We start from the raw sequence: 21,523 nt of genomic DNA on the forward strand, positions 1-21,523 counted from the left end.
ACTTTAATTGAATACCCCTGTTATAGGGTTTTAAAGTCAATGACCCCTGGGGGGTGCTCCCATAGCATCTGCTTCTGACGCAGTATCTCATTCCTTCCTTTCAGAGAACCAAGGTTATACGAGAGTAACTGCAGTTAAATGCAATAGTCTGGTTCCGGAAGTAAAAAAATCCCATTCATTTTCTCCATATAAACTTAAAATGTATTGTTTCTCTTATCCTAAAACATTTTAAATGAAGTTTTATTTTTCCTACCGTTTTTCATTCAATTACGTCATTTTACGTCAATTTGACAATTTTAGTTGTCATTTTGAAATAAGTTCTTGCTCAAAAGAGCCCACACCCACGTCTCTATGATATTATCCCCAAAATATATAAACATCTAGTTAGTAACGTAAATATGTTTAATCCCAATCAATTCATTCAAAAACATGTAATGTTTATTTAGGGATAAGCATCCAAAAAATACATATACTAATAACTGCCCTCTACACATTTGATTAATCATACAGTTGATCTTTGCAGTAGTATTTGCATTTATCAGAACCATTCAGAACAGCATTTTCATTTCACATCGTCAAAATGCACATGCAAAATGCAAATAAAAATTGAATCGAAACATCAGTGCAAACAAGCATATCAAAAACATTCTCTTGTGGTGTCAATATCCGCATAAAGTCATCACACAGCTACACCCTAAATAAATACAAATTAGTTAATATTAAATTACAATTAAGGATACTTTCCCCCTCTAGCACTCAGTTAAACAATTTAAAAGACCCTTAAACAAGGGCAGCATTAATTTACTTAGTAAAGGTGTCACATATTCGCCTCCTCTCTTCGTACACGTACCGTACCGTATGTAGCGAGCAGTACAGCATGACTCAAACTGAGCCTCATCTGTGCCTGAGAACCAATGCTCTACACTGCAAAAAATATTTTCTTAATCAGTATTTGTCTTGTTTTACAATTTAAAATATTATACATCCTTAAAAATAGAAATATTTACTTGAAAAGCAAAATGTCATTCGATATCTAAGATAAGTCTTGTTTTCAGAGAAATCTAGCAAGATCTAGTGGGGTTTATGCTTTAAACAAAAACAATTATAATAAAAAAAAAATTAATAAAATTATTTCTCTTATACACTTTGCAACTAGTTTTTTTCTTGTTTTAAGCATGAAGCTCACAAAATTTTATAAACATTTCTCAGAAAATAGGACTTTATATCTTATGTCTTTTTGTTTCTCAAGTAAATGTATCTTGTTTAAAGGATGTTTAGATATTTTAACAGGAAAACTAAAGGAAAATTATGACTAAGAAATTTATTTTTTAGCATGTAGTTCTTGCATTTGAGCAAAAGTGTGTGTTTATGTGTTCCCATCATGAGAACATCCCTGGCAAGTAATGCTCTCTCTGTGTGTGTGTGTGTGTGTGTGTGTGTGTGTGTGTGTGTGTACAGCTTAGTGCCGGCTGCCAGCAAGTGAAGGCCCATCTGGGCTCTTTGTATTTGCTTCACACAGAGTGGCCTTTGTCCGTCCATGCCTCTGCTCTCTCCGTCCACACACACACACACACACACATCAGAAGGGTTCAGTCCTCTTTCACATTATTGTTGGCGTGTCGGGTACTGCTTTCAGGCTTGGAGCCCCTGGGTTTGCTGGGCAGGAGGATCACAGCCAGAATGCTGATGATGTGCACATGAAAGTACATTGACCTGAGGGACAGAGAAGAAACTAAGAGATCAGATTACCAGCACAAATTACATCATGAAACCTCTGTTATTTCACTGCATGAAAACATTTAAAGAGAAATGTTCTAGGGTGAATCTCACTAAAACAAAAAATAAACAAAAAATAAAAAAAAGAATAAAACAAAACAAATACTGTAATACTTATAATCAAAAAGATAACATTTTGCATAAAGAAAATGTCTATTTCAGGACCATTCAAATGCTTTACATTGTGATTTCCATGACAATTAAGCATCCTTCCCTCACAAACTCGAATTACCGTAATGCATTTGAGAGTTTTTCTTTTGAGTTTCTTTTGTAATTCCCATTATTCTCAATGGTGATTCTTATAACTTGAATATAGCAATTGTATTACAGTACAAATATGCTGTTTTACAATGTTTTTATTTAAGCAAGCATACATTAAGCAAGACAGTGCAAATACTACCACGATGTAAAGTATACAAAAATAATTTAGTGGGCTATAGCATTGCTTTTTCAGAGAATAAACATTATATTATTTATATTTTTTGTGCTTAATTGTCATGAAAATAATGTCAACATGCTAAAATTCCCATAGATCCTAAAATAGGCTTCATGTTCTTTAAGCAAACTATAATTTTGTATTTCTTTGCAAGCTCTCCAAGCTTTCCAATCTAATTGGGTGGCTTCTCAATTTCAGGTATCAGTCCACTGTGAAATCAAGCAATGTTTTTAATGTACCATGTTACAACTAATGATTTTAAGGAATAAATTGTCGCTGGATTTGAAAACATTTGGTTCAGAGTTGAGTTTGATGAAATCGGTGGCAAGTAAAAAGGATTTTTTAAGCATAATTTACATAACCCTTTGTTTTCAGAGATGTTAGTGAAATAATCAGTGCTTATTACTTTTAGTCTGTCAAATGTATTAAGTGTTTTCTGTACTAATTGTATGCTTTAAAGGAACAGTTCTCCCAATATTGAAAATTCTCTCATCATTTACTCACCCTCATGCCATCCCAGATGTGTATGACTTTCTTTCTTCTGCTGAACACAAACAAAGATTTTTATACAAATATTTCAGCTCTGTAGGTCCATACAATGCAAGTGAATGGTGACCAAAACTTTCAAGCTCCAAAAATCCCATAAAGGCACCATACAAGTAATCCATATGACTCCAGTGGTTAAATCCATTTCTTCAGAAGCATTATGATAGGTGTGAGTGAGATAGATCAATATTTAAGTTTTTTTTTACTATAAATTCTCCTCCCTGTCCAGTAGGTGGCGATATGTATGAATAATGTGAATGGCCAAAAGTAAAAAAGGAAAGTAAAAAAGGATTGAAATATTGATCTGTTTCTCACCCAAAGTGATTGCATCACTTCAGAGGTCATATATTAAACCACTGAAGTTGTATGGATTACTTTTATGCTGCCTTTGTGTGGTTTTTGGAGCTTCAAAGTTCTGGCCACCATTCACTTTCATTGTATGTACCAACAGAGCTGAAATATTCTTCTAAAAATGTTTGTTTGTGTTCTGCAGAAGAAAGAAAGTCATACACATCTGGGATGGCATGAAAGTGAGTAAATGATGAGAGAATTTTCATTTTTGGGTGAACTATCCCTTTAATTCTGACTAATAGCAAACTGTGGTCCCTTCCTTTCCTGTCTAGTTGATTTTTATTTGCCAGAATAAACTGCCACTTTGACCACACTTTATGTCGATAGTGAAAACTATTAATTTGCAAGACGAGCAGACATGAGTGTGTACCTGTAATATTGCATGGTAGGCTCCACTGCCAGCAGAAGAAATGGCATTACTGTATAGCAGATAGTCAGCTGGGTGGCAGCCCACGTCACCACATCATAGCAGAGCTTGAGCTGACGGGAAGACAAAAAATAATGCCGGAAATTTCTGCGCACCTGGAGACACGACAACAAAACAAACGGCAATAAAGGAGTGAGTGTTTGGCAGGTGTGGCTGAGAATAATGAGAGATAAACTAGTCATGTGACAGTGATTCATAAAAATATGTAAGTTACACCTGCACATGTGTTGTGATGGGAAACAGAAAGACATACTGAGAGATAGAGAGTGATAATTTGTGTACTGGAGTGTATTTGCAGCATGTGTGTTACAGTATACAGTATGTGTGTCATATGACTGACAGAGAATGCAGGAAAACCAGCCCACAGCACAAACTGCAGATGTGAATGGCATAAACTATTGTTCAAATGTCTGGAATCACTGAAATTGCTTTGTTGTTTTTGAAATTTTTTTTTTTGTTTTTTTTGCGAAAAACAAAAAACAACAACAACAAAAAACAATAATAATAAACAAATAAATGTTTTTGAAAGAAATTGATACTGTAATTTGCATTAAATTGATCAAAAATATCACTTCTTAAAATGTATATTGTTACAAATTATCATTTCTATTTCTAGTAAATACTATGTTCCTCAAAATCACATAATAGAAAAATCCTCCACGCATCAATGCCAGTTGGGCAGACCTAAGACTTTTTAACAGTCAATTTATCAGGACATTCAGCTCAATACCTTAAACTTAATTTTACTCATCCACAACAAACTTTTCTAATAGAGTACTAATAAATCTTTCTTTAATTCTACACTTTTCTTCTTATTTACCAGTTTCAGATGTGGTATTTTTTCTCCCAAAAGGCCAGCATCCACTGTTGTGCAACTGAGTTTTCCACTTTGGGTATTTTAAAGAGCAGATTTAACAACATTAGAATTTTTTTTTATTTTGGCATCCTCAATTCCCAATGTGCTTTAAGTCCTCGTGGTGGCGTAGTGACTCACCTCAATCCGGGTGGCGGAGGACGAATCTCAGTTGCCTCCGCGTCTGAGACCGTCAACCCGCACATCTTATCACGTGGCTTGTTGAGTGCATTACCACGGAGACATAGCGTGTGTGGAGGCTCATGCTATTCTCTGCGGCATCCACGCACAACTCACCACGTGCCCCACCGAGAGTGAGAACCACACATTATAGCGACCACGAGGAGGTTACCCCATGTGACTCTACCCACCCTAGCAACCGGGACAATTTGTTGCTTAGGAAGCCTGACTGGAGTCACTCAGCACACCCTGGATTCGAACTTGCGACTCCAGGGGTGGTAGTCAGCATCTTTATTCGCTGAGCTACCCACGCCCCCCATTATAAATGTTTTTGACCATATTTTACATGAAAAATGTTTTTATTTGATGTTCCAGACACTGAAACATTGAAGCAGTGATTAAGCACAAAACTGAAGAATCTCCAGGAAATAGAGGAGAGAGAATCAGTGTGTGTGTGTGTGTGGGCAGGTTTAAGTGGCAGGTTAAATTTTTTTAGGTTACAAACTGGTAATTACAAGGGTATTATGCTATAAATGTGGTTTATGAGGAAATTTCTAGTGTCCCCATAATTCAAATTGCTTATAAATCACACTAAATGATATTTTTTGAAAATGTAAAAATGCAGAAAGTTTTCTGTGAGGGTTAGGTTTAGGGTTAGGGTTAGGCAATAGAATCTATAGTTCATACAGTATAAAAATAATTATGTCTATGGAGAGTCCTCATAAGGATAGCTGCACCAACGTGTGTGTGTGTGTGTGTGTGTGAGACTTACAGCACGGGCTGCAAAGGTGATGGGTATAGCTGTGATGAAGGTAAAGTAGTATCCTGGGTAAACTCCGTGCCACATGGCCGACAGCACAAACGTGAGGGGCGTACGGTAGTGAGGCGCTCGATCATAACACACACTGAAGCATAGCAGAGGCAAGGATGTAAATAAATATCTTTTAGATAAGATCAAAATAAATGTCTAAAGGGTGGGCAGTATGAGAAAATTTATATCACAATAACAGTTAGTTTTCCAGGAAAGTCAACTTAAAAACAGTTTATATTTTAAAGGGCTAGTTCACCCAAACATGAAAATTTTAACATTTTCTCACCCTAATGCCATCTCAGATGTGTATTGATTTTCTTTTTCTGCGAATGCAAACAAAGATTTTTAGAAGAATATTTCAGCTCTGATGGTCCTCACAATGCAAGTAAATGGTGGCTAGAACTTTGAGGCTCCAAAAAGCACATAAAGGCAGCATAAAAGTAATTCATAAGACTCCAGTTGTTTTAATCCATGTCTTCAGAAGCAATACGATAAGTGTGGGTGAGAAACAGATCAATATTTAAGTCCTTTTTTTACTATAAATTCTCCTCCCTGTCCAGTAACTGGCGATATGCATGAATAATGTGAATGGCCAAAAACAAAAGAAGAACGTGAAAGTGAAAGTGGAGATTTATAGTAAAAAAGTACAAATCTGTTTCTCACCCACACCTATTGCTTCTGAAGATATGGATTAAACCACTGGAGTCATATGGATTACTTTTATGCTGCCTTTATGTGCTTTTTGGATCCTCAAAGTTCTGGCCACCATTTACTTGTACTGTTTGGACCTACAGAGCTGAAATATTCTTCTAAAAATCTCTGTTTGTGTTCAGCAGAAAAAAGAAAGTAATACACATCTGGGATGGCATGAGGGTGAATAAATGATGAAAGAATATCCATTTTTGGGTAAACTATCCCTTTAAGAGCCATGTGGTAATGACTATTTTTGGATCATCAAGCTTTACAGATGCTTTTTATAATTTGAAACTTGACGAAGGCAAATCAAAAGATATGTTTATTCATAGTAAAAAGTCTGGTATTAGCGTAAAAACAGCTTCACATTATGTAATATTTGAGTTAAAAATAAAAGAGTCAAAACAGTATTATACTAATACTAATACTATAAAATAAATAGTTCTCAATAACTCTTAATTCTGATTGGATGAGCCTTAATCAAAGCCATTGTAAATTAGCCAATATACACACACGTGACTGCACGGGTGACACATTTGTACCACTGCATGCCACCCAGACCTACTGTGTGTGTGTGTGTGTATATATATATATATATATATATATATATATATATATATATATATATATATATATGTTGTCATATATTATTATTATAGCTGATCTTCACATCTAGTATCAGACTAGTTCTTTCAGTAGACAGAAAGTTTGATACATTCTCCTTAAACATTTTCTCGTTAAAGTCGGCATGAAATGAAAATTCACCCTATCTATTTTCTAAATGCATGTTATTGATCTTATTGTGAATGATTCATCCATGCATATGTTTTATTTATTTAATTTTTTTTGACCTCGTAATCTTTAATCAAAATGTAATAACTCGATCTTCCGGTGAAACGACAGACTTCTCTCAGGTGACGTATGCAGGACTTCTGAGACCGTCAATCCACGCATCTTATCACGTGGCTCATTGTACATGACACCGTGGAGACTCACAGCATGTGGAGGCTCATGCTATTCTCCATGATCCATGCACAACTCACCACATGCTCCATTGAGAGCAAGAACCACTAATCGCGACCAAGGGGAGGTTACCCCATGTGACTCTACCCTCCCTAGCAACCGGGCCAATTTGGTTGCTTAGGAGACCTGGCTGGAGTCACTCAGCACACCCTCGATTCGAACTCGTGACACCAGGGGTGGTAGTCAGCGTCAATACTCGCTGAGCTAGCCAGGCCCCCCTCTGGATTTTATTTATATTTTTGAATGCAGTTATCTTGGGATGTAAAGTACGAGTGTTTTTTTCCTTTATATTTAGTGTATTGTGATTAAAAACATTAAAATATTGTCATCTTTTACTCACTAATTTTTCAATGGCTACAGCCTCTTCGTAAGCAAAGACCACAATGTGCTTGTGCGTTTATGTTGTCAGTTTGATCATAAATGTGTTGAGATTGCCAATTTCACCAATAACCGGCTCTGACTTGAGCAGCATGGTGGTAGGTGTGTGTGTTCATTGCAAACTCGCATTCAGATCTGCCTCTGTTCCGCAATGCAATGCCCATATTTTCACAATCCAATCAACAACCGATGGATAAACTAAAATCCCCACCCTACATCTTCTTCTTGTTCGATGAGCTGTTTCGCTCGGAAATACGTCACAATACAGAAGTTGGTCACAACTTCCATTTCATGCCGACTTTAAAACTGATTTTGGATGTTGAAAACATAGAGGGACACATAATCTTGCACTAAAATTAATAGCAACAGATCAGTTGGCTAATATATGATGGAAATATTCAAAATAAAATGTAAAACACCTTTTCAGCCACAAAGCAGTCTGTATATTCCAGTTGTCGATGAATGATTTGAAACTAGTCGCTGTCTGCGGGCAGATAGAAGATTGCTTTTAAATTTAAGGTATGACAGATCCACAGCAGAGTATGTGAGTGGAGTGGAGCGGCAACAATTTCCCTTCCGCACTCAAAGCATTGTTTAATCATTTCACTCCAGCTCCACTCCGGATTGTCCATTTCCCACTCCTCTCTCGCTCCACGCTCCTAGATTAGAGACAACCCCTCGGTGTTCGTTCCATGGCAAAATTAGCACCTAACTACCTCTCCACTGTAAAGTTATTTTAATATGCTTTTAAACATCACAACCCTCCATGCAGAAGATGTATTAAATGAAAATAAATACCCAATATTAGGAGAAAATCTACAGTGTGCTTTATTGGAACACTAACATTAGCCCAAAACTAAATTACATTATTTTTATAGCTTGATTTTAAAACATGTCTGCAACATTCTCTGGATTTAATAAATTAAAGAAATTACTAGACGAAAAAAAACAAAAAAAACATTAAATTACAAATATAAATTACCAAATGAAAATAAATAAATAAATAAAATGATTAGAACGAAAACAAAACATTAAATTAAATAAATAAATTACAAAAAAAAAAAAAAAAAACATTATTAGGCCCCATTATTATGTATTATTGCCTAATTATTGCCTATTCTTTTCTATTATTGCTCTTCCTTTAATTAACATTGCCCTAGAATTCTATGAACGAAAAAATTACATTCTCAGAATGTTCTACACTTTTTTAAATCAAAACTAAAGACTATCGAAACTATGTCTAATGCAGAGTTCACTTTTAGAAATACTAGCATTTGAGTTTTTTTAAAGATGTGTTCGCATTTGCTGAGCTTCTTCATCTGCAAATATATAATGCATAAATTAGCGTACGGCACTCAAATAAATGTAGATGGCAGTTGATCAAAGTCAAACGCAATATTAACATATTGATTAGTTCAGTTGGTGTTTTAAGTCGTTAAAAGTTCGATTCTATTTAATGCAGGACATAATAGCCTACAGTTAAGATTGCGATGCATTAGATTAGAACGATTATGATTATTCAAAATATTTAATAGTGGAGAGATATAAATATACGTATTACCTTTAGATTTTCTCTCCACATGTGAACAGATTATCATCGTGTTTTCTGGACACTTCTTTTAGGATTTGCTCGTGGCAATCACCTCCCCACACATGTTCTCCTTCACCGTCCCGTCATTAATTTTCAATATATGGCAGTTGATGTAGGAATAAAGAGATGAGACACGAGCATGTAGTTAACTCAAGCTTTCATCAATAATAGGGAGTGTGAACACAGAAAGCAAAAGTAAACTTCACGCGGGAGGTCGAATATTATCAAGTGCCGTTAGATTTTCAATTAGTTTTTTTTGTTTTTATCACATTCTTTCTGGTTATTTCATCCTTCATGCTAATAGTGTTTAACACTGCTTAACACGTGGTGAATTATTGCATTAAGTGTCGTTAACATGTGTTGTGCCCATGATGGAGCATTAGTGGAGCGCTCTTGGAGCGAGAGAAAACAATGACGCTTCGATTTTTTTTTTCAAACCCGCTCCTCGCTCCAGGCAAAATCATGCCATTCCACTACTTGCTCCGCTTCCACTCCGCTCCACTCACATACTCTGATCCACAGCCCTTGGGTGACGTTAGAAAATGCAGTACTGAAAACATTTGCTTTGCAGTTTGTAAAGTAGAACGCACCTCAATCTGCCAGATATGAACATTGGAGACGAGGTCCCAGGACACTTGCCCTCTCTCGTCCACATTACTGATTCCAAACCCTGCTGCATTATGAACGGCATCCGCTGAACATAGAAAAATGTGTACATTTACTTTAATGCTGAATTTAAATTGCTGAAAGTCTCAATCTCTTCTACAATCCACTCACCAAGAGTCCACGCAAAGTAGAACTTGGGTCTGGCTGCCTGGATGGAAATGAAGGCATAGGCCAATCTGCTTATGAAAGGGGCCTCATTGATGAATTGTGGGTCCACATTGTAGGTTATGGGGAATGCTTTGGTGATGATGAAGAACCAGAGCAGAGAGCCAGTGCACACGAGAAGCTTATTAATTACTGGCCTCTGTGAAAAACAGCAGTAATTCATCTCAACGGAGGAAATTAACACACAGCCAGAAGCACTTTGAGAGATATGCTTGACAACTCTGTGCCACTGTAGTTAAATTACAACATATTGCATATCAAAATTACATAACCACAGAAACCTCAAATATTCAAATCATTTGAGTAATTGATTAGGACAACTAGTAACACAATATTATTGCTACAAATAAACATACTGAACAAAAGACATATTTAAAGGAATAGTTGACCCAAATATGACAATTCTGTCATTATTTACTCACCCTCATGTCGTTCCAAACCTGTATTACTTTCATCCATTGAACCCAAGTGGCTGAAGCTGCCAAGGTCCAACCATGACAAAGAAAGCACCATAAAAGTACAGTTTTGTTTTTTTGCGTTCAAAGGAAGACAGAAGTTAAACAAGTTTGGAACAACATAAAGCTGAGCTAATGATGACAGGGTGAACTATTCCTTTAAATGACCTACTTATTGCCCTGATAGTTCACCCAAAAAATTCTGTCATTACTTACCCTCATTTCATTTCAAATTTGCATGTTTTTCTTTTTTCTATTCGTTATGCTCCTCACAAAAAGCTATCATATGGCTTCAGAAAACTTGGAATACGGACTTATATACTACTTTTGAGATGATTTTGTGGTGTTTTTGTCCATTTTAGAGCTTGACAGACATGGCCACTATGAACTGTTGTTGCAGGGAAAAGAGCTGAATGAAGATTCTTCAAAAATCCTCATTCTGTGTTCCATGGCCAAAACGGTTTTGAATGACATGAGGGCAAATATGTAATGACCGAATTTTCATTTTTGGGTATACTATTCCTTTAATGAATTGTTTACTCTCAAGAGTGTTTGTGAACTACTGTGATGGGTCTCTTGCCCAGTCCTGTGTGAAAGGCTTTATTTCTAAGGGAACAGTTGGATGAATCTGTCTTTGTGGCTCACCACAGGCGATGGCTCGGGCACTCTGTCCCAGCCGTTCTGCTGCGGGCTGCTGGCTTTCACTCTCCTCAGCCTGTGATGAGCATGCTGGCCCTGTATAAACTCCATATAGTCTTTAAAGTTACTGCAGGGCCCCACCAGGACACTCAGGAAATTGATATTGTAGCTTAGGTACTCCAACAGTGATGGCTTAGAGCTGTAGGTACAGCAAATAGATTATGTTTCACAAAGGTTTACACAGATATTAAGACTTCTGTGTTGCCCTCTTCTTTGAAATAAGCTGCTGTTTCAGTGATGGACTAATCACTGTTTTAGTCCTAAACGTGGTCTAATAGTATGGGGGTGAAATGAGTGTTATCCCATAAACACATGGGATGCCCTGTCAGACCTCTTTGGCCAAACTTCTATATTTATTTAGTCTTTTGTCTTTATTTGGTCTATTTTTAGATTGTTAAAGTGATAATTCAAAGAGATATTCCAAAAATGTCCAAAAATGAAAGTTCTTTCATCATTTACTCACCCTCCTGCAATCCCAGATGTATATGACTTTCTTTCTTCTGCGAATACAAACAAAGATTTTTAGAAGAATATTTCAGCTCTGATGGTCCTCACAATGCAAGTGAATGGTGGCCAGAACTTTGAAGCTCCAAAAAGCACATGAAGGCAGCATAAAAGTAATCCATAAGACTCCAGTGGTTAAATTCATATCTTCAGAAGCAATATGATAAGTGTGGTTGAGAAACAGATCAATATTTAAGTTCTTTTTTACTATAAATTCTCCTCCCTGTCCAGTAGGTGGCGATATGCATGAATAATGTGAATGGCCAAAAACAAAAGAAGAACGTGAAAGTGGAGATTTATAGTAAAAAAGTAAAAATCTGTTTCTCACCCACACCTTTTGCTTCTGAAGATATGGATTAAACCACTGGAGTCATATGGATTACTTTTATGCTGCCTTCATCCCTCCCTGCACACAAATAATGCGAATCGCCAAAAAACAAAAGAAGAATGTGAAAGTGAAAGTGAAGATTTATAGTAAAAAAAAGTTAAATATTGATCTGTTTCTCAACCACATCTATCATATCGCTTCTGAAGATATGGCTTTAACCACTGGAGTCATATGGATTACATTTATGCTGCCTTTATGTGCTTTTTGGACCATCAAAGTTCTGGCTACCATTCACTTGCACTGTAACGACCTACAGAGCTGAAATATTCTTCTAAAAATCTCTGTTTGTGTTCAGCAGAAGAAAGTAAGTCATACACATCTGAGATGGCACGAAGATGTGTAAATGATGAGAGAATTTTCATTTTTGGGTGAACTGTTCCTTTAAGCGGTATGCAAACTCGTATTGGTTACATTTATGTTTGAACTTTGAAAGTAAAAGGTGCACTCAGTATTTCTTCCCGTCATTAAAAAAGGTTTAACACATTAATAAATGAATAATGATGTACACTTACATGAAATGAAGAATGCAGTCAAAACTGTAGCCTAATAAAAGTCATTTTATTTTACATGGAGCTTGGCTGCCTTAACTGGGGCCATCATGTTGAGGTCACATGTCTTCTACTCTTGGAATAAATTACTTGTGTCTAATTGCGAATTTCTATAATGGCATCCGTAACTAAAAACTTTTGCTTTGGCATGATGCTGCATCCACACCACTATGTGCCAGTATAACTCCAAGATGTCGATACTGATTTGTGCAACACCCAAACAAAAAAATAATGAGTGCAACTTTAAAGTTTGAAGTGCACATTTCAACTTTGAGTTACATTCAAAAAAATATTTTACCCCTTTTTCTCCCAAATTTGTTATGCCCAATTCCTAATACTCTTGAATTCTTTATTGTGGCACAGTAGCTTGCCTCAATCCAGGTGGTGGAGGACGAATCTTGTTACCTCTGCTTCTGAGACAGTCAGCCCGAGCCCGTGCATCTTTTCACGTGACTTGCTTAGCGCGTTGCCGCTGAGATTTATGGATGCTCACGCCACTCACCGTGATATCCACACACAACTCACCACGCGCCCCCCCGAAAGTGAGAACTCCCATATAGGGAAGGTAACCCATGTGACTCTACCTACCCTAGCAACCGGGCAAATTGTTTGCTTAGGAAGCCTGGCAGGAGTCACTCAGCATGCCCTGGATTCGAACTCACGACTCAGGTGTGGTATTCAGCGTCCCCCAAAATTGGGATTTAAATGTAAAACTTCCTTTGTAGTTTAAGTTGTTTCAGGTACTTTTTCAGGGCTGACCATATGTATAAATTCCATAATAAAATGCATAATGTATTGTCCCACTGAGCTCAAGGCTTTTATGAACACAAAGTTTTTACATCAATGTTAAGTTGACTTGCTGAAAAATTTGGCATTCAACCAACTGTTACAAACTGACAAGCCATATCTTATGCTTTAATTCAGTAGTAGGCCTCGATCTAAAAATTTGTTTTTTGTTTTTCAGATCTGTTCAGATTGGTTCAGGGACTGCAGGAAAAAACTTTGTTTAAAATGCAAATTATACAATGGAACTAACCACATAGACATGTAAAGTTAGGACAGGAAAATTAGAAATAAACTTGGTAGAAGCTAGTCTTATTAAGAAGATGCCCACATGGACATGTTGCATGACATGCCCTTATTTATGAAAAACATGAAAAAAACTGTGTAAGGAAAAAATTATTACAACCCAGGTTCGCTTGCAGTGAGTATAAAAATGGTTTGTGGTGACCACAATGTGCTATGTGTGGTGAATAACTGCCTGCTGAGAAACAAACACCTAATCAAAATTGTTCGGCCTTTACAATAATAAATTTCAAAGTTTTATTACAATTTTATTACAAAAAATAAGTCCTGAAGCAAAATCAGTTGAGAATGTCTGCTTTAATTTATCATGTGGTGCATTTTCATCAGAAAAACTGTATTTGCAGGTAAGGAGGTAAGGCAAATGTTTGTGGTTACTGGTGAGATAAGAGGGTTTAAAAATATTCCTACTGTACTGCCAGACGCCTCTGATCCTCCTTCAGTTCCTCCTGCTTTCGACACATTCCTGAAACATGCAGAACAACGAGAACTTCTTCAGTTGAAACACTGAACTGGTTTTTAGGAAGCTCAGTGAGGCATTCTGCTCGGCTACATATTTATAGGAGATTTTATCGGTTGAGAAGAGTGCAATGATTTCTTACCGTCATGCACCTGAAAGGCGAGTGTGGTGATCTTCTGTGTTATTATCATCAAAGGACTGAAAAACAGAAGACACAAAACGAGTATGATGACAAGAACTACCCCTTTAAAGTGATCAACTACATCTGTGGTTACTCTGCTGGAAAATTTGTGTAAAATTATGGGAACTGACTTCGCACATCCACTAAAAATGACCTTGGCCAAAATGCCAAATTGTCCCTTACATTTGAAATAAATAACAGTCATCACGCTCTCACTGGCTGCACACAGTATGTGGAATGCAGTAAAAGGCAGTAGCTATGAGACAGAGAGTGATAGATTGTTCTGGTTGGGGGAAGAAACGGCAAATAAACAGGCAGACGAGTTCAACAGCCTAATATGATTCAGCTGATGTGACCCATGACTCCTCGCCAGACAAACCCCCCTCTGAGAGACGTGACTGAGAGGCGTCGATAGCCTGGGCAGGTACACTACATTGCTTCATGTTATCTCTCAGTCCTATTTACCCAAGGGTGTGTTAAAACCCCTCAGCAGAGGAAAACCAATGGAACTAGTAGATAAGAAACTAAGCCAAGCTCTTGGGAGTGGCCAAACTGACAGAAGTATATGGGAGTATTTGTATGTAAGATAGAGTTTGTTAGAACTTGTCACATAAATTGAGTAAATATTCCTTAAAGGAATATTCCGGGTTCAGGACAAGTTAAGTTCAATCGACAGCATTTGTGGCATAATGTTCATTACCACAAAAATTTATTTTGACTTGCCCCTCTTTTTCTGGGATACAGTGAGGCTCTTATAATGGAAGTGAATGGGGCCAACTCATAAACGTTAAAAAACTCATTGTTTCAAAAGTATAGCCACAAGACGTAAACAATATACATGTTAATATGGTTTTAGTATGATAAAATCACGTCCTACCCTTTTCTGTGTAAAGTTATAGCCAATTTTACAACTTCATTGGCATGATGATGTAGTGTCATCAAACCCTAAAATGACTGTAAAAATTACGATTTAAACAACTTTACATTAATACATGAGTTTTAACAGAAGAATTAATGTAAGTGATTTTTATAAAATTATAAGCTACAAATGTTCTCCTTTAAACCCTCCAAAATTTGGCCCCATTCACTTCCATTGTAAGTGCCTCACTGTAACTTCGATTTTGCTTTTTATAAAGAAAACTCTGGCACTGAACCCCTGACATTTCAACTGACCTAAATCCATCAAAACTAGCCTTCCACTACCCATCAACCTCTTCAATGGCCATAATTAACTATTACTCAACTATTAAATGCTCTTAAGTTAACTGCTGCAAATTTGTTAGTGTTGGCCTAAAAACAAATTCCTTAGAACTTTGGTTTTCCACCGGTGGATCACAGTTCAAAAGTGGGTTATGACTGAGACAGAAGGTGGAAAAAACCCATTGCAAAATATCAATAAAATGTAATGCAACTAACCATATAAACATGCATAGTTCAAATAAATAGGTTTATTCATTTTTAAAATGGATGAGAAAACACTTCCCATTCCGTTTGCCGCTGACGTTAAAGGCTATGTGTCTAATCCAAGTCTATGGTATTTAACCTAGACTGATGCCAACATTGACAGGTTGGGTGACATGCACTTAAAAACCACGAACAAAACTATGCATGACAAAAGAAAATATTAGCCTGACTACATAAAATAAGGGTTCACTTGTAAACAGATATTGTGTTGGGTCCTCACCTGATGTCCAAAGTAAATCTGAGTCCAGAACCAGAAGAAAAAAAACAGTTGAGAACAACAGCCCATCACCTCTGTGAGCGACTCCACCCATAAAGTTTCAAAACTGACACTTTGATTAAAGTCCTAATGTTGGAGTTATGGACTCTTGGAGTTTCATAATGTCTACTACATCTTTACTAACGCATCCTTGCGGATCAACATTAAGCAAATCACTGAATTAACCTAGACTGGAGAAGGAAATGACAGTTATGAAATCCTCACCCTGAGAAATCCGTGGACAGGATGCCATAGTTGAATATGAAGACTCTACTGACTTGGCATAATGTGAGGTATCCGACTGCTGCAATCATTGTATACCTGAAATAAAAACATGAAGAGTTTCAATGTTTCAACTTATGACAGACAGCAGAATTTGAAGTTTCTAGGTTTCTGGGTAAACGAAACTGACACCATTAGTTCTGCACGGTTGTAATCAAGGGCTCATTATCCATGAACTTTTGGAATATACAATTCTAATGTGTGTAACAAAAGCACCTCAGTGGTGACAAAAGCCTCTTTTCCACCATTGGGCTGAACTGTTCTTGTTGCGAAACCATTCTATTCTGTGCCCATCCGGGCCAGCCAGCACGGTTACGGATTTTTTTTCCACTGTGGTGCTGAAAACAGACTTCGAATTTACAAAGAAATACGTCAGTCGGTACCTTGGTAACGCAAGAGTTTAAGGACCGCGTGAGAAGTGTGTTTACTTTGCCCAAATAGTGCGCTTGGCCAGCTACAGAGAAAAAAACTAGTAACCTTGGCAACTGACAAGTGACCAATCGTGAGTCACGACATCACTACAGACATTCCACCAGAACAGTTGAGCACAGTTGTTGAACCTTGCTGTGAATTCCGGGCCGAGAACAGATTCGAATCGTGCCCAGGTAGAAAAGCTAGAAAAGCTACTGTAACCATTCCTCACCGTGCTCAGAACTGTCCGACCCGATGGTGGAAAAGACACTTAAAGAATTAGAATTTCTTTATGTCGGAATAGGACTTGGGTGTCATGAGTTTAAGAATGGTGCTTCAAACTGCACGTAAGAAAGCATTCACACTAATCTTGCAACTGTATTAATATATTAATCTAGACTGTCTACAGTTTGTTTACCAGTCTTGATTCTTTTTTGAGGGTGCTCAACAATAAGGAAGGTCTGATGGCCTGGGGCCAGTGTAAGAGAGTTTCGGGCCAGTTGGCAGGTGTAACCAAGCTAACATTATCTAGAAGGTTCCCAGACCTTTTGACCAGTAAATTTCCATGAATGTTCCTTTTTCCCCCCAGTTGTTTAGTTTACTGAATAAGAGTTTTTAATTTTTTTAATTTTATAGAAATTGCACTAGGGCTGCACAATTAATTGTATTTTAACCATAATAGCGGTTTCTGCCTCTAACAGTAAATTAAGCATAATCGTTTGAGCAAGAAAGCAAATTGGCCGTCAGCTAAAGTTGCAAATTGTTGTTCATTATCATTATGGGCTGTGGATACGGATGATAGAGCAAATCACAAGCTCTTTAGAAGTTCAATTTCACCTCAACTGACCAATTACTCTTCAAAAGTTCCTTACTGACAAAACTGTTTTTCTTTCAAGCACGCTCAAGCCGCATGTTATATGTTCTGTCTGTAGTAGAGCTAAACGATTTGGACAAAAAATCAAATTGCAATTATTTTGAAAAACTTTGCAATTCCGATTTGAACTGTGATAAACATACAGGTTAGCACACTGTAAACACACTGTAGCACACTAAATTGCAGCCCTTGTGGTTTGATAATCGCACTGGGTCATATCGTGATGTATCTAATGTCCAATTGGTACCGGTAAATGCATTAATCATGATTAAGAAATATTAAACTTTTAAACATTTAAATGAATCACATGCGTTAATGTGTTAATTTCGACAATCAATAATAATAATAATTCCTTATTTTTATATAGCACTTTTCTAGGCACTCAAAGTGCTTTACATAGTATTGGGAGAATCTCCTCAACCACCACCAGTGTGCAGCATCCACCTGGATGATGTGACGGCAGCCATATTGCGCCAGTATGCTCACCACACACCAGCTACTGGTGGAGAGGAGAGTGATGTAGCCAATTCAGGAATGAGGATTATTAGAAGGCCACGATAGATAAGGGGGTAATTTGGCCAGGACACCGGGGTTACACCCCTACTCTTTACGAGAAGTGCCCTGGGATTTTTAATGACCACAGAGAGTCAGGACCTCGGTTTAAAGTCTCATCCGAAGGATGGTGACTTTTTACAGTATAGTGTCCCCATCACTATACTGGGTCATTAGGACCCACACAGACCACAGGGTGAGCACCCCCTGCTGGACTCCCTAATACCTCTTCCAGCAGCAACCTTAGTTTTCCCCAACCAGGTACTGACCAGGCCCTCCTTAGCTTTAGTGGGCAACCAGGCAAGAGCTACAGGGTAATATAGCTGCTGACATACTGTATAATAATTACATTTACCATTTTTTTGTGATGGGGCCATTGAAAATGTTGGCAGGGTAAGTATCGATGGTGATCTACTGTTGACTAGTAGCCAAATTGTGCCAGCAGAAACAAACCTCATTGTTTTTCCTTGGGGGGAACAGGTAAAAAACAAAAAGCTACCACCAGTTCTATTTTACTCCATTCACCAGATTCCATGAAAATCCAACATATCCTGTAACGCTACTTAAAACAACCTGCCACACCAAAAAAAAAAGGTTCAGATGCTTTGGGTGATGAGTAGACAATGTTGCACAAGAAAACTCATTGCTCACCTGTGAACATTGTGGAGGCTGGCTTTGAGCATAATTCCATAGCAAGCCAAAACCAGGATGAAGATGTGTACTGCAAACCTGTGAAGGCAAGAACATATGGTGCAATTAGAGAAAATCTGATTTAAGGTTTCAACAAAATTAACATCTCTGTTCTTTGGCCATGGTATGACTTCATTCTGAGTCAGCAGTCAGCAAACCCTGACAGCTTGAGTGTACATCAACAGACAGGGGAGTGGAGCAGGATTACATCTAATTCATCTATTTACAAAACCGTTACTGACTGCCAAGAATCTCACCTGCACAACTGATTTCAAACGTTTCATACTGCTGCAAGTCCAATGCAAGGAACATCAGTAATAATAAAAGTACCTTGTTATTACCATGTTTTTGGACATGTACCATGGTAATTCCTTAAAAAATGGTACATGAATATTGTAATCATTCAGTACCATGGTTTTATCAAATAAATACACAACCAGTCCATCGTTAGGACACATCTGACTCATTTAACACTTGGTAAAACCCATCAATTCAAGAACCAGGGCCATATAACCATTATTGACACTGAGGTGGACACGTTCTTCACCCAATTTTTCAAATTAGTGGTGGATCAATATGTGTTTTTATTTCTAGCCCCATTATAAAGTGTCTCTCTAACCAGCCAAAGCAAAACATGATGATTGAAGCTCCAAGTAGGGCAGCGACAGCATGTCGAATCTCAATGCTGGCATGATGAGGATTGAGATAGAGTCGAAACCAGAATGCAGCTGCTAGTCCAAACACCTGACATGCAATGAAATTCACCTGAAGAGAAGGCAAACATGGTAAATATGAAATAAAATACAGGATAAACATTATTATTCTATCTGTTAGTAAGAATTTTACATGAGCAGAGCTGATGAGAAAGCACCATTGAGTTAAAATGACACCATGATGCAAAGTTCCCAGATAGCACATGTACATCTCAGACCTGTAGATATTTCCTTTGGAAAGCATCAGAATCTAATTAACATCTGCTAAACATCTTAAAAAGTTCAGATTTACAAACATTCTAAATCCTAAACATCTCAAAGATATCTGACGAATGCCTTATTGACATCTGAGAAATACTTATTGACCTACGTCTTGAAGACGTATTGTAGTTGATCAAACAACGTAAAAAATACGTCTACAGATGTAAACACACACATTAAATATACGTCTGGGTGATGTATGTGTGCTGTCAGGGTAGACGTCTGGGTGATGTACACGTACATCACCCAGACGTCTATTTGATGTTGATGGTAAGACATTCAGCAGATGTCTTAGAAACGTTTATCATTTTAAATGTTTGTAAATGTGATCTTTTTAAGACGTTTATCTGATGTTAATTAGATTGCAATGCTTTCCAGATGAAAAAAAAATTAAACAGACATCTCTGAGATGTACGTGGGCTATCAGGGTTAAATGTCACCAATCCAGAACATTACTTTTTTTGGTGCTCATGTTCTGTTTGGGGTCTGAGAGACCCCAAGGCCCTTTGAAACATCTAAAAAAAAAACTAAAAAAAAAACCTAGCTAGCATTGAAGCATCAGGTGACTGATACTCAATGATTTTTCCTAATCTTATGAGAATTTATTCTAAACTAAATTTCAACTTGATGATGTTGATCACAAATCCATCTTGAAAAATGTTGGATTCCTTTTGTTTAGGGTTTCAGAGACCCAAGATATATAACATTACTAGATCTGATTGGTGTACACACTGTAACAGTCCATTCTTGCCAATTTAGCTTTTGTTTTATTCTGGATTTATTTAGTTGTATGTCAAAATGTCCCAAAACAGATGTGGTATTACTAGACACACTCCTCTGTGATACAAAAGAAGGTTAAGGCTGCAATTGTAGCTGTCAAATGGGCTTTTATTAGGTGAGGGGAACATACAGTATTAAACAAATTTGAAAGGAAAATAACATGATAATTTTGAAATTGCTATCCTTTTTTTCTTTCTTTTTTTTTTTTTCCAGTAAATTATTGGAACCCCAAACATCAAGGCAGTAAAGTCAACACTTAACTCAACTGGGCATGAGGGTTAAAAGTCCTACCAAACATCTAAAACACCAAGAAGTTAATTGACTTGTTACTATTCTGACAGGTAATGACTTTAAATCATCACCCAAAGGAAACTCATATGGCAAAAGCTGGAAGCCTGAAGAGTTTTCAAAGATACTCATCTGTTTTGCAGTTACCTGATCCAGAGGGACTCCAACCAGATCACTGACTGGACTTAACCATGCGCATCCAGTGGTTTTAAACGCGATGTCTGTGTTGACGTCCATTCTACATGCTGAAGATCCTCGTTTCGAGAACTAGCCGTCACTCTGCGCGCTTGTTTCGCCAAACATTACAGGTGAAAGAGTCGCGTCGCGTCCAGAGGGTTCATGTTATATCAGGAGTGCAGCATCTTGAAGGGGTTTTTGCGTCGAGGACAGAAACTTGAGCTCTCTTCTTTTTCGCTGGTAGAAAGTTGGATGTGTTGAAGCAGACTGTCAAGGCGGGGTTGATGGAGCTGTCAGATGGGCGTGTATCGTGCTGAAATCTCACCCTCCCACAACTCACTTCAGACAAGAGCGTAGCGGGGGGGGAGGGGGACACATTTCAGTAAGTGGCTCGTACAGACCCAACACTTACAGTGCAGTATTAATATATTACAGTATATATTAATATATAAGTATAATGTAAGTATTATATTAAGATATACGTATTATATACTTTTAACATTTGTAGTATTTTAAAGATTCATGTATTGGAAATTAATTGCAAAATTTTACAAAATGAGC

General features: G+C 37.3%; 1 protein-coding gene across 1 annotated transcript; it reads right to left on the reverse strand.

The window, feature by feature from the left end:
• Positions 1-1,406: 1,406 nt before the first annotated feature.
• LOC127454391 (lysophospholipid acyltransferase 1-like) lies at positions 1,407-21,226 on the reverse strand. The gene is made up of 13 exons (XM_051721572.1): positions 20,933-21,226; positions 19,363-19,508; positions 18,705-18,782; positions 16,160-16,255; positions 14,176-14,231; positions 13,985-14,039; positions 10,997-11,189; positions 9,843-10,035; positions 9,656-9,759; positions 7,894-7,958; positions 5,342-5,474; positions 3,480-3,631; positions 1,407-1,713 (listed from the first exon to the last, which is right to left on the reverse strand). Exons 1-13 carry the CDS (start codon positions 21,020-21,022, stop codon positions 1,590-1,592), a joined length of 1,485 nt encoding a protein of 494 aa, XP_051577532.1. The 5' UTR covers positions 21,023-21,226; the 3' UTR covers positions 1,407-1,589.
• Between the last annotated feature and the right edge of the window lie 297 nt (positions 21,227-21,523).

Source organism: Myxocyprinus asiaticus, chromosome 16, assembly GCF_019703515.2.
Source record: "Myxocyprinus asiaticus isolate MX2 ecotype Aquarium Trade chromosome 16, UBuf_Myxa_2, whole genome shotgun sequence".
Taxonomy (NCBI): Eukaryota; Metazoa; Chordata; class Actinopteri; order Cypriniformes; family Catostomidae; genus Myxocyprinus; species Myxocyprinus asiaticus.

Excerpts from the sequence above, each read along its gene's own strand:
- LOC127454391 (XM_051721572.1), bottom strand. The coding sequence starts at position 21,022 with ATGGACGTCAACACAGACATCGCGTTTAAAACCACTGGATGCGCATGG. Across the intron at positions 14,040-14,175 it reads CGCCTTTCAGGTGCATGACG|GAATGTGTCGAAAGCAGGAG; the intron begins GTAAGAAATCAT and ends TGCATGTTTCAG. Across the intron at positions 10,036-10,996 it reads TGCCCGAGCCATCGCCTGTG|AGGCCAGTAATTAATAAGCT; the intron begins GTGAGCCACAAA and ends TGTTTTTCACAG.